Raw genomic sequence first — 12,492 nt, 5'->3', positions numbered from 1 at the left:
AGCCACCTCCGTCCAGTCTCCGCGCTCCCACCGGTCCAGAAGGCGCCTCTCTCCTGTCCGGGTGCTCTGACCGGTGGGGGCGGAGCATGCAGCGCAGGCTGCCGAGTGCACGGCAACCCAGAGCGGGCGCGAGGGAGGAGGCTGAAGTGCCTGATGAGTGGGAGCAGCCGCAGGCTGGAGCAGTGTCAGACACATACACACATACAGTGTCACACACACACACACACACACACACACACACACACACACACACACACACACACACACACACACACACACACACACAGTCACACACACAGTCACACACACACAGTCACACACACACACACATTGTCACACACACACACACAGTGTCACACACACACACAGTGTCACACACACACACACACAGTGTCACACACACACACACACACACACACACACACACACACACACACACACACACACACACACACACACACACACAGTCACACACACACACAGTCACACACACACAGTCACACACACACAGTCACACACACACAGTCACACACATACAGTCACACACACACAGTCACACACAGTCACACACACACACATTGTCACACACACACACACACACAGTGTCACACACACACAGTGTCACACACACACAGTGTCACACACACACACACACACACACACACACACACACACACACACACACACACACACACACAGGTCACACACACACGGTCACACACACACAGTGTCACACACACACACACACACACACACACGGTCCAGTGTCACACACATGCTCACACACACACACACACACAAATATCCTTGGGTACCCACAACAACTGCAGTGAGGACCCGCCCATTCCCCTCACCGGCGGACACCAGCCACCTCCGTCCAGTCTCCGCGCTCCCACCGGTCCAGAAGGCGCCTCTCTCCTGTCCGGGTGCTCTGACCGGTGGGGGCGGAGCATGCAGCGCAGGCTGCCGAGCAGACGGCAACCCAGAGCGGGCGCGAGGGAGGAGGCTGAAGTGCCCGATGAGCGGGAGCAGCCGCAGGCTGGAGCCGCAGCGTGCGCGCACCGCCAGGCCGCTGGAGCACACGTGCAATTGACAGGGGGCACCGGGGAAAGGGGTGGGGGGCAGGTTCCGGGGTCAAAGGGGGCAGTAGGGGGGGTGTGACACCTGGGGGGCATAGGGGTGCGCTACCCAGGGGGGGGGCAGGTGGAGGTGATACCCAGCGGCAGGGGGCCTCAGCGGGAGACAGGGACACAGAGTGGTGTGACCGGGGGGGGGGTTGGTGGTGGGGGAGATGAGGCCAGCGAAGAGGCGGGTGGTAGTGTTGTGACTGGGGGGATGGGCGTTGGTGGTTGGGGAGAGGTGAGGCCGGCGCCGAGGAGCAGCGGGTGGTAGTTGTGTGGATGGTCCTGCTAAGTGAGATTCCTAATCCAAGTGAGGGCAAGAGGTGCAATGTGAGGGGTGGGGTAAGAGGGGCGGGGGGTGCGTCCGTGGCCAATGACACAGGGGGAACACAGGGCCAATCACGCAAAGAGAAGACATACACACACAAACATTATTTCAGACTTATAGATATAGATTGTGTTATCCACATTCACGTACATTGAAGCTGCCTTACAAGCTGTAGGTAGGTCCTTCATGAAGACTGAAGAGAGTAGAGGGACAACACAACAGAGATTTGCGGGACCCTGCAGGTTACATCCATAGAATTAGAGTTAGAACCTGAAATAGACTTATATGCAAGAAATACAGCTCTGTATGTCACATTCTTGTTGGGGAACGTGCGATAGAGAAACGCAAATACACGTGAATATGAAAATATGTTTCATTGATGTAAACAAATGAAACTACTGTTACAATATATATGTAATATTAAAATGTTAAATTACATTAATCTGTATACTTTAGATGTAAAATAATGTTACGTATTACAAGTTCCATACAGATACTGTACATATTACCCTACCTTCTCCTCCTGTGCATATTTTGTGTTCTTGAAGCGTTCCTTCCCTGCATCATTCAGGTCTTCAGTCTGGAGCTGCTTTCTGGAACCTTCAGCCCTTCTTTCACAAAACCAAAAGTTTTTTTGTGGGGTCTTCCTCTTGAATTAACCATGTGTTTTAATCTTATTGGTTAGGAAGATTCCACTCAATCTATTGCCAAGCTAACTTGGAAAACTGGTTATCTGCTATCTGTAGTCCATTTACTGCCTAGAGTTTTCATGGCCCCGTTGTTCTTACAACTGTTGTTGACCATGTCTTTGAAGCGCAGATTTGTGTATAACTGAGGGCGGATGTCTTTTAAAATGTAGTTTGTAGTTTGTGCTTGAGTTTCACATGGTATCTTGCCATCTGTTCACACAACACACAGGCCATTTAAGATATACACATCTAGGTCAAACAGTTTACAATATCCCAATCACAGTTTATGCTGAATATTAGGATCTACCTGATAGGTAGGAGAGAACCCAGTTTAAAGCATGCTCCCCTATTCCAGAGCACTGAAGCTTGTTTAACAAGATACAGTAACATGGTCAACAGTCTTTATAGCCTTTGCAGAAATCGAGGAATATTGCACCAGTAAGTTGTCCCAGTTCCATTATACACTGAATCTCATTGCAAACATTTAAGAGGGTAGTTACCATGGAGTGATTTTGGCGAAAGCTGTACTGGAGGTGACTAAAGAAATGTGTCTTGTTATAATGTGGTAATCGCTTAATTTGGAGTGGACACCTTTTTCCATTACTATAGATAGTATTTGGAGAAGATAGATTGGTCTGTTGTTGGAGACCATGTTTTTGTCCCCACTTTTGATGCCTGGTATAATTCTTGCAGTTTTCCAGGTCTGTGGGACATGACTTTAAGACAAAATAAAGTTGATTAGGGAAGCTGGCGATATGGCAATGACTTGGGCACTGAGTCGTATGACTTTGATTGCAGAACTGTAGGCCAGGTAAGCATTGGCTGTTTAGTTTTAGTGTTAGGTGCCTGTGTAATCTCCTCTTCCGATACTGGGACAAATTAACATCTGTAAGCACTGTCAGGAAGGGGTGAAGCAATAGGGGTGGTCACAGATTTAACTTTTTGATTAACCTTCCCCCATCAGCATCTCACTCCTATTAACACACACAGCTGCTCTTTAAAGGCAAAGGCTAGCTCAGTGAGAGTAGTCATGAATCATTAGGGGTAACATTTAATATAGAGAGAGGAGTCAGCGAGTCTTAGAGGCAGGATTTAATAGAGAGAGAGAGGAGTAGGGGAACCCCAGAGGCAGAGTTATACATAGAGGGTGGAGTAATCAATTCTCAGGGGGCAGAGGTAACTATAAAAGGAGGGACCAGAGACCACTGGGGCTGATCTCAACAAAAGAGGAGTCATAGCTCCTCAGGGTGGAGCTTAACATAGACAGATCAATGCTCCACAAGTTCGGAGTTTAATATTGAGGGAGGAGCCAAGGCTCTGCAGAGGTTGAACTTAACAAAGAGGGAGGATTCAATACTTCACAGCGTTGAGTTTTACATAGATGGAGGAGTCAGTGAGTCTCAAAAGGCAGGGTTAATACAGAGGTAGGATACAGCGGTAATTAGGGTCTGAGTTTAATATAGAAGAATCAAAGATCCTCAGGGGTGGAGCTCAACAAAGATCAATGCTCCATGGGTTCACAATTTAACACACTGTAGTTACATAGTTACATAGTTACATACTGTAGTATATGAGGTTGATAAAAGACATACGTCCATCAAGTTCAACCTATGCTAAATTTAGACAACAGATACTTTATCTTATATCTATGCTTACTTATTGATCCAGAAGAAGGCAAACAAAAAACTCCAGTGTCATATCATCCAATGATATCTCATAAGGGGAAAAATGAATTTGTTCCTGACTCCAAGAATTGGCAATCGGATTAATCCCTGGATCAACATGCTTCCCATGTATTCTTATTTGCTATATCCCTGTATACCTTTCCCATCTAAAAAGATGTCCAACCTTTTTTTGAACAAATCTATTGTATCTGCCATCACAGTCTCCATGGGTTATGAATTCCACATTTTAACTGCCCTTACTGTAAAGAACCCTTTCCTTTGTTGCTGGTGAAATTTCCTTTCCTCCAACCTTAGGGGATGGCCCCGAGTCCTTTGTATTGTCCGTGGGATGAATAGTTTTTTTGAAAGCTTCTTGTACTGTCCCTGAATATATTTGTATATAGTTATCATATCCCCTCTTAAACGCTTCTTTTCTAATGTAAATAAATCTAATTTAGCTATACTCTCCTCATAAGTTAGATTGTCCATCCCCTTTATTAATTTGGTGGCTCTTCTCTGCACTCTCTCTAGTTCCATAATGTATTTTCTAAGGAGTGGTGTCCAAAATTGTACTCCATATTCAAGGTGTGGTCTTACTAATGCTTTGTAAAGGGGCATACAGTAGCTATGTTTACTCCACTTGTAGGAGTTAGATGAAAAGAATCCTTAGGGCAAAGTTTTAGAAAGGGGAAGATGTTTACACTCTTGGTGGGTTTCTTCATCAGAGATGCTACTGAGAGAGTACTGGAGAAGTCGGTGAGAGCGCATGGGTCACTCCCCAGAGAGGGTGTCTCATTTCAAGACTTTGCTATGCATGCACTGTCTCTCATCCTGTATTTCCTGCAGTCTCTCAGGTTCAGGAGACAGCTGAGAAGGAGAAAGACAATCTGAGGGGAGAAATCATATTCATCAATAGAACACTGGGTGAGTCTCTAAGGAGATAACACACAAGGTTGTGTTATTCACTGATTGTCTCGCCCACTTAATTTACTGAAGATGTAATGACAATGACATACAATGCATTTGAGCTTTATCGCTCTCATTGCATTTTGCAGTCTCTTCTATGTTTTCAGGCTCTCTCATGGTCATCCTGCCCTCTCTTTGTTTTTTGGACAGTTTCTCTTTAAGCATGCTCATTGCAATTTGTTGTCTGTTTGGTCGCGCTGTCTAATGAGGTCTGTGTTGCAGTCTTCCATGATGTGTGTCGGCACTTTCTCTCTCGCTTGCTGGTAAAAATCAGTCTCTCCCTGTTTCTTTACAGTGATGGAGAGAGACAAACTAATGGCAGAAATCAGAACCATTAATAAGACCATTGGTAAGTCAGACAGCGGCAGGATATTTCCCGTTAACACACAGTCTGGAGTTTGTGACTGACAAAGATGTTTGTTCAACTCTCTCTCCATTTCTCCCTCACTCTCTCTTCTTCTCCCTCCCCTCTCTTACTTCTACTCCCCTTTCTCTTTCCCTCTGTTTCCCCCTCACTCTCACTCACAGGACGTCTCTCCAGTCCCTGCCCCCCAAATTGGAAGCTGGTGGGTTTCTCTTGTTATTATATCTCTGGGGACCCCAAGACATGGGAGGAGGCTGAAAATGACTGCATCAGACGCAGCTCCACCCTCCTCGTCCTCACGAGCAGTAAAGAGCTGGTAATGCCTTTCCCCAAGAAGTATCGCAAAATATCCAACTATAATGCACCAATAGGTGGAAAACCCTTGGCTACATCTCAAAGATGGCCATCAATCCTTATTTAACACCGTGACACACAGGCACTGTCCACTAGGACTGGAACGATGGCTGCCAAGCCCTTCTTAATCATTCGAGTACCGGAGGGGCCCAGCACAGCCCCCTTGGCACATAGCAATCATGATCGCTCCTCAAGATTGCGGCACCACTACTGAAGCTAACTGAAGAGGAGGAGTCTCTTCTTCTGTTCCGATTCCAGAGCCCTACCCCTAGAAAACAAGTAAAAAGCCCATGGAATATCTACTACATCATAGGCCCCCTAGTGCTAGATGTGGTAGCTACATCAGCTTCCATAACACACATGCTATACCACTTAGGAGTACTAAGAGGTAACACCTTCCTGTTCTCTGAGGTGTAGTAAGATGGGTGCAATTCCTTTAAAACATAGACAGGCTGTATTAACTGAGAAAAGATAGAGACCCTTTGTGCTACACTAGAAAAACCCTTAACGGAGTAAAATTAACATTTTATTGTATCATTAATTAAGAAATAAATGTTTTGGATTTAGAACAACGACGTAGGAGAAAGAAAAGTAAAAACAATTAAAAATGGAGGTAGGCGTGTGTGCGTTAGGATGCTATCTTATATATTGTGTACCACAAGTATTGTATGCCATTTATACCATATGTACTTGAATTTACAGATAGATAAACAATTATTAGAGCAGGATGCGTCCCTTAGTGGAGACCTGTGTTACTGGAGGCAGTTAATCAAGCCCTCTATCTCATCCCACTACTAGTAACTGGGATGATGTGTTAGAACTGTACAGAGCCTACTTGTGAAAAGTACTTTCTTCCCCCAAAATAGTGGGTAGGTTTGTAATTTTAGGACCCCCCACCACCAAACAGGTACATTCTTGACCTGTTTGGTTGGGTAACATTGTATCTTAGACTGAAAGATGTATCACAGTATAATCATTGGAGATACAGGTCAAGAATGTACCTGTTTGGTGGTGGTGGTGGTGGGGGGGTCCTAATATTAGAAACCTACCCACTATTTGGGGGAATAAAGTACCTTCCACGAATAGACACCAGTCAAATGAATTCTTCTCTGCACAGCTTTAATACTGTATATCATCTCTGTTACAATCAGTGGGTTTTTTTTGAGGGGCTAGATTACAGTAAGTCAAAGTTAAACTGTTACCCAACCACACTGGTTAAGAATATATCTGTTTGGTGGTGGGGGGTCCTAACATTTGGAAACTACCGACTATTTTGGGGGAAGAAAATACTTTTCACAAGTAGGCATCAGCAAACTGAATTTTTCTCTTTACAGCTGTAATACACCAACCCTGTTACTAGTAGAGGGATGATATAGAAGGGCTAGATTATCTGCCTCCAGCAACACAGGTCTCCACTAGGGGATGCATCCTGCTCTAATATATTTTTATCCACCTGTAAATTCAAGTATATAAAAATGACAATACTTGTGGTACACAATATATAAGGTAGTGTCCTAACACATACACGTCTACTTCCATTTTGAATTGATTTTACTTGTCTTTCTTCAATGTTGTTGTTCTAAATCCCAAACATTGATTTCTTAATTAATGATTCAATAACATTTTAATTTTACTCTGTTAAGGGTGTTTTCGAGTGCAGCACAAAGGGACTCTATATTTCCTCAGTTAATATGTTATTCTATTCCCTGTGAGTACCAGCCTTAAAGTATTGTTTTGGTTTTTAATCATTATACACAATTGCCCTCCCAGGCGTTGAGCAGGGTTACATCATGCCCCAAGGGCATACATCCCTCGATATAGACAGGCTGTAGGCTCACTCCTTTCATGTGTTGTCTCTCTCCCAGATAGATTTGAAGCCATTACTGGGGAACAAGAGGTTCTGGTTCGGGCTGAGAAAGGTCGCTAATGTCTGGAAGTGGCTGGATGGAACAGTAGTTACATTTAAGTGAGTCATACACACACACACACACACACACACACACACAGGTGAGTCGTACATACATATACTGTCTCTGTACGTTTCCCCTACCTACCAATTCGACTGCAAGCTCCTCGGAGCAGGGACACCTTTTTCCTAATGTCACTTTTATGTCTGATGCACTTATTCCCATGACCTGTTATTTATATTATCTGTTATTTATTTGATTACCACGTGTATTACTACTGTGAAGCGCTATGTACATTAATGGCGCTATATAAATAAAGACATACAATACAATACAGTATATACACACACATATATATATATATATATATACATATATACATATATACATATATATATATATATATATATATATATATATATATATATATATATACACACACGTGCATACAAGTATAATAAACACACACGTACATAAAAGTATAATGACTCTGCACACACTAACACACACACATATATTTGTCAAGACGGCATTGGAGTATAAAAAAAGTGTCCATTTTAAATCCCCTGATGGTGTAAAATGGCCAAATCATGTCAGCAACGTAAAATAACGATAATCATGTGTTTAACATACAGTAATGTGCAGTAACATTAACATAATATCGTACACCTAATGTATACTGATAAAAAATGCCCAAACCATGCAAAGAATACAAAGATTAATTTAAAAGAAAGTTCCCAGGGCAGAACTGATGGGTACAGGAACTATGTAACAACTTAAAATGTTAAGCACAAAACAGCTGCAGCGGCCGTTATTCGAACAAATCTCGAAATGGAATTGCGATCTATTCCCGTGATCCTTCCAAGTTTAGCCGCGGAAGACTAAAGGCGTCTCGGATTAACACAGCAGGGGTGATTACTTCTGGGTCTGCCTGTCCGTAAAAGACGCGCGATAGCGGGGTTTTTTATTAAAATTCTAACATTACAGAAATATAGCAGGGGGTCACCAGAGCTGAACAAAGTTGATTTCAGCCTCGATGACCCCCTACTTCCCGAGTTACAGGCTCCAGTATGGGGTGCCGGTAACCCCATGTTAAAATCCATGTGGGATGTAACCAAAGCTCTGCAACTGACCATCTCGTGTACACCACGTGGCGTGACGCAAGATGTACCCAGGTAAATGTTCGAATAATGGCCCCTGCAGCTGTATGTATCGAGTATTGATCTTGCTGGAAACATCTGTCCTGCAGGGTACAGTATACACATTGTGACGAGCGTCTAACAAAGATATCTAGCTTAGTGAGGTCTGCAAACAAATTCTAACCCAGTCATTCTAAATATAGTGATGCACGTACCGGAACTGGGGAATTAAGTCCTCAGGTTTAGAGTGGAAGAATAAAAAGGCAGTCAGGGCTACATACAGATTTCCTTCGGCCAAGGACTAGAGTTTTGACTGGGCCCCCCACCCCCAACACCACCTTGTGAGCCCCGTCCTCTATCCCCCCTCTCCCCATGTATTTCTCTTCCCCCTCTCTCAATCTTCTCCCCTCTGTTCTTCACTCACTCCCCCCTCTAACCCTCCCCAACTCCCTGATATTACATAATTTCCCCCTCAAACAATAACCCCACCCAAAATACAATACTCCCCTCATACCCAAAATACAACACCATCCCCTCCCCAAAATAAAATCCCCACAAATACAATACCCCCCAACACAAAAAATACAATACCTCCCCCACACAAAATACAACACAATACACACACCTTAGGTGTGGTCTGAGGCCTCTGGGGCCCCGGGTCTCCCCAGCTGCTGCTGGGCCTGCTTCTCTGTGATGCCAGTCCTCTCCTGGAAGTTGTGTTCAGCTTCCGGCGTGCACCAGCGGGAGAAAGGCCCAGCCTGGTAGAGAGTGGCCCGCAGTCGCTGGGGAGTGCCGGAGCCCGGCAGCTACCAGAGGACTGGAAGCCAGACACAGAATTTGGACCTATCCAGGCCCAATTTCCAGCACTAGCTGGGCCCTCCACAGCTGCTGGGCCTGGGACATTTGTCCTGGCTCTCCCCCCCTGTCGGTGATCCTGATGGTAGATGATGATAATCCTGGATTAGCGATATGCATTCAATGATGTGAGGATATCTACACAGTCAATATGAGCTGTACCATCAAATAAATCAATACGAATGGTGTTAGTTTTTGCACCATATAGAAACTGCATACGAAAACACAGATGACCAAGTATGTGCCCATCTGTCATCCACATAGAATGTACAGCATAAAGATAGCTACAATATTAACACATTATTCCCGCCCATGGTGCAAGTACAGATGTAGCAAGACATACTGTCCTCAGTTTTGCGGATGAACAAGGAAAAATCAACGGCGGTGGCACAGTGTCTACGGCGGTGGACCGGCCAGGTGTCCATTCTTCTGAATACCTCAATTTTCTTACCCCATCACATAACACTAATGCTGGTTAAAAGCAAGTTTGGCAATTGTAACCAGATACTAGTATAAATAATAATAGTAGCATATTATCAGTTAGAACTACTCAGCAAAATATTGCTGTTGGTTTACCCCCATCATATTACACCCGTTCATCCTGACCCAACCATCTTGTTTTTACAACTGCGTATGTTGCTTTGTACTGTCAAGGAGACAGACCCACTAGGCACAGGTGGAGAGTAGAGACCAACCCGTACCTGCGACCCGTACCTGGGATCAAAATCCTGAAATCAGTAGAATAGTGGGGTCTGGTTCTGGGTCAGAGCAGGAGAGAGGCAGGGTGGTAAAGGTCACAGTTCCGGGGTCGACTGGAGAGAGAGGCAAAGTAGTCCAGTGGCAGGCACGGGTTCTGAGGCTGGCAAAACTGGAACAAGGCTTTCAGCAGGAGACAAGGTAGGATGTACCTGGAACAGGCATGGAGAGAAGGGAGTGGAAGCCTTTGAAAGTGAAATGGTAGGTGTGAGCAATCCAGTTCATGCAGAGGCTGACTTCCTGCCTCGGTGGCCATGTTGGTAGAGTCTGTGGAGTCAGAAGGCATCCATGTTGGAAATCCTTATACTTGGATATCTGGGTAGTGTAACAGACGTGCTCGCCACAAACCGTGACCGGACCGCGGGGCTGAGGTGGGGATGTGAATACACCGACCTTAGGCAGCGAAGCCGGTTCTGGATTGCGCAGTTCATAGTCATTCATAGCAGGGTCAGGGTTGGAGACAGTAGAAATATCGAAATCCAAGCAGGAGTTCGGCAACGGGCAATCAGGTGCGCTCCGCTTCAGCGTAGGAGCAGCATCAGCGTGGGAGTGGCCTCTGTGTGAGGAGCGGGAATGATCTATGGTACCATCACCGCAAAGGGAGAAGGCCGATCGGAATAGGCACACTACAGGGCAGCACTGGCAAACCAGCACTTCAGCACAGGATTCTAAAACAGGCCTCTGCGAGGAGAGCGAGCAGCAGACCGCAGGACTCAAAAGGCAGACCTCTACTATGGGAAAAGGCAGCAGGCCACAGGGAACAGGGAGCTGAAGGATTGCGCTGGAGATCCAACGCTTCAGCACAGGAACCAGGACATGGCCTCTGTAATGGAGATATACAGCAGGCCCCAGAAACAAGGAACAGGAACCAGGAACCAGATCTAGGAACAAAGATACAAGAACAGGACGGCCAAACATTTAGCTTGTGGCAAACACATGAAACAAAATAAACCTGGCACAGATAATGTTCAAAAAGATGAGTGCTGTGATCCTCTAGAATCCGCACTGTTGCTCACAGGTCATGTAAAAAGAGAGAAGACAAACAAAAACAGATCATAGTATATATCTTTTGTGGCAAACACAGTTACATCCTATGACAAAGGACTATGCTTGGCGCTGAGGCAATGTAAGAGAGCAGTATAAGAAGGCCAGTGGGCCAATCCCAGAAGAGAGGTGTGAGGACATTCCTCCAATGAGAGTGCACTGAAGCAGGACTGCAGTAATTGCCAGCACAAGTGGATGTGATGGGAGGTTGTCTGTAAACAGCACAGTTCTGTAATGAAAGGGTTTTCACCAAACCCAGGAACGGATTCCTTACAGGTAGTACTACTGTAATTTGCAAAAATATTCAGGTTTTTTTTAACGCTGTCCTATTGTGTCAGTTTTGCGTGAAGTTTGGCAATTGACAAACAGAGATACTTGCGTAATAGTAACACCATCTTGTCTGTGATAAAAATGTCCTTGGATTTACATTGTGTCACTAACAATTAATGTATGGTCTCTGCATTCAGTCTACTATTGATTTAGTTTTTTTGTTTACTTATTTTTTCAACAGAAAATTCTACAGTAAAAGTTGTAAATATTGTAATTCATTGTCAAAAGACATTTTTAGGTATTTTTTGATGTAACAGGTAGGCTTCCAGGTTGGGTCAGCAAGTGTTCCACATACCACATATGTCAACACAAAATGTCCGTTATTTCCCAGACTAGGGAAACAGGATACAATAGATCAGGCCTGCACAACTCGTAAAGTGAGAAGGGCCGAACTGCTCCAAGGAAAACAAATTTGGGCTGCACGGGTAAAATCATCATCATCATCATCATCATCATCCTCATATATCTCCCCCAACATCCCTCATCATCATCCTCATATCTCCACCAACACCCTTCATTATCATCCTCGTATATCCCAAAGAACCCCTCACTATCAACCTTTGCGATACTCCCCATCTATCTCTCCCCCTCACCCACACACATAATACTCCCCCTCCACATCAAACACACAATAACCCCCTGCACACCACACACATCACACCCCCCTGCACCTCACATCCCTCTCCCCCCTGCACCTCACATCATTCTCCCCCCCTGCACCTCCCATCATACTCTCCCCCTGCACCTCACATCATTCTCCCCCCTGCACCTTACATCACTCTCCCCCTGCACCTCACATCACTCCCCATGCACCTCAAATCACCCCCCATGCACCTCAAATCACCCCCCTTGCAACACAAATCACCCCCCTTGCAACACAAATCACCCCCCTTGCACCTCAAATCACTCCCCCTGCACCTCAAATCACTCCCCCCTGCACCTCACATCACTTTCCCCCTGCATCACACATCTCTC

The 12,492-nt window shown here is 45.2% G+C and overlaps 1 protein-coding gene across 5 annotated transcripts in view; it reads left to right on the top strand.

The window, feature by feature from the left end:
- LOC142470694 (C-type lectin domain family 4 member G-like) overlaps positions 1–12,492 on the top strand; it is a 60,007-nt gene that overhangs the window by 33,538 nt on the left and 13,977 nt on the right. For 3 of the 5 annotated variants that reach the window (XM_075577323.1, XM_075577322.1, XM_075577325.1), the window contains 4 exons: positions 4,649–4,726; positions 5,064–5,117; positions 5,297–5,448; positions 7,352–7,452. In XM_075577323.1, coding sequence (XP_075433438.1) covers positions 4,649–4,726; positions 5,064–5,117; positions 5,297–5,448; positions 7,352–7,452 — 385 coding nt within the window. Of the gene's footprint in view, positions 1–4,648; positions 4,727–5,063; positions 5,118–5,296; positions 5,449–7,351; positions 7,453–12,492 lie in introns of those variants that run through there. The other 2 variants (XM_075577327.1, XM_075577324.1) reach the window with 2 other exon arrangements.

Source organism: Ascaphus truei, chromosome 20 (assembly GCF_040206685.1).
Source record: "Ascaphus truei isolate aAscTru1 chromosome 20, aAscTru1.hap1, whole genome shotgun sequence".
NCBI lineage: Eukaryota > Metazoa > Chordata > Amphibia > Anura > Ascaphidae > Ascaphus > Ascaphus truei.
This window is presented reverse-complemented; position numbering and strand designations above follow the sequence as displayed.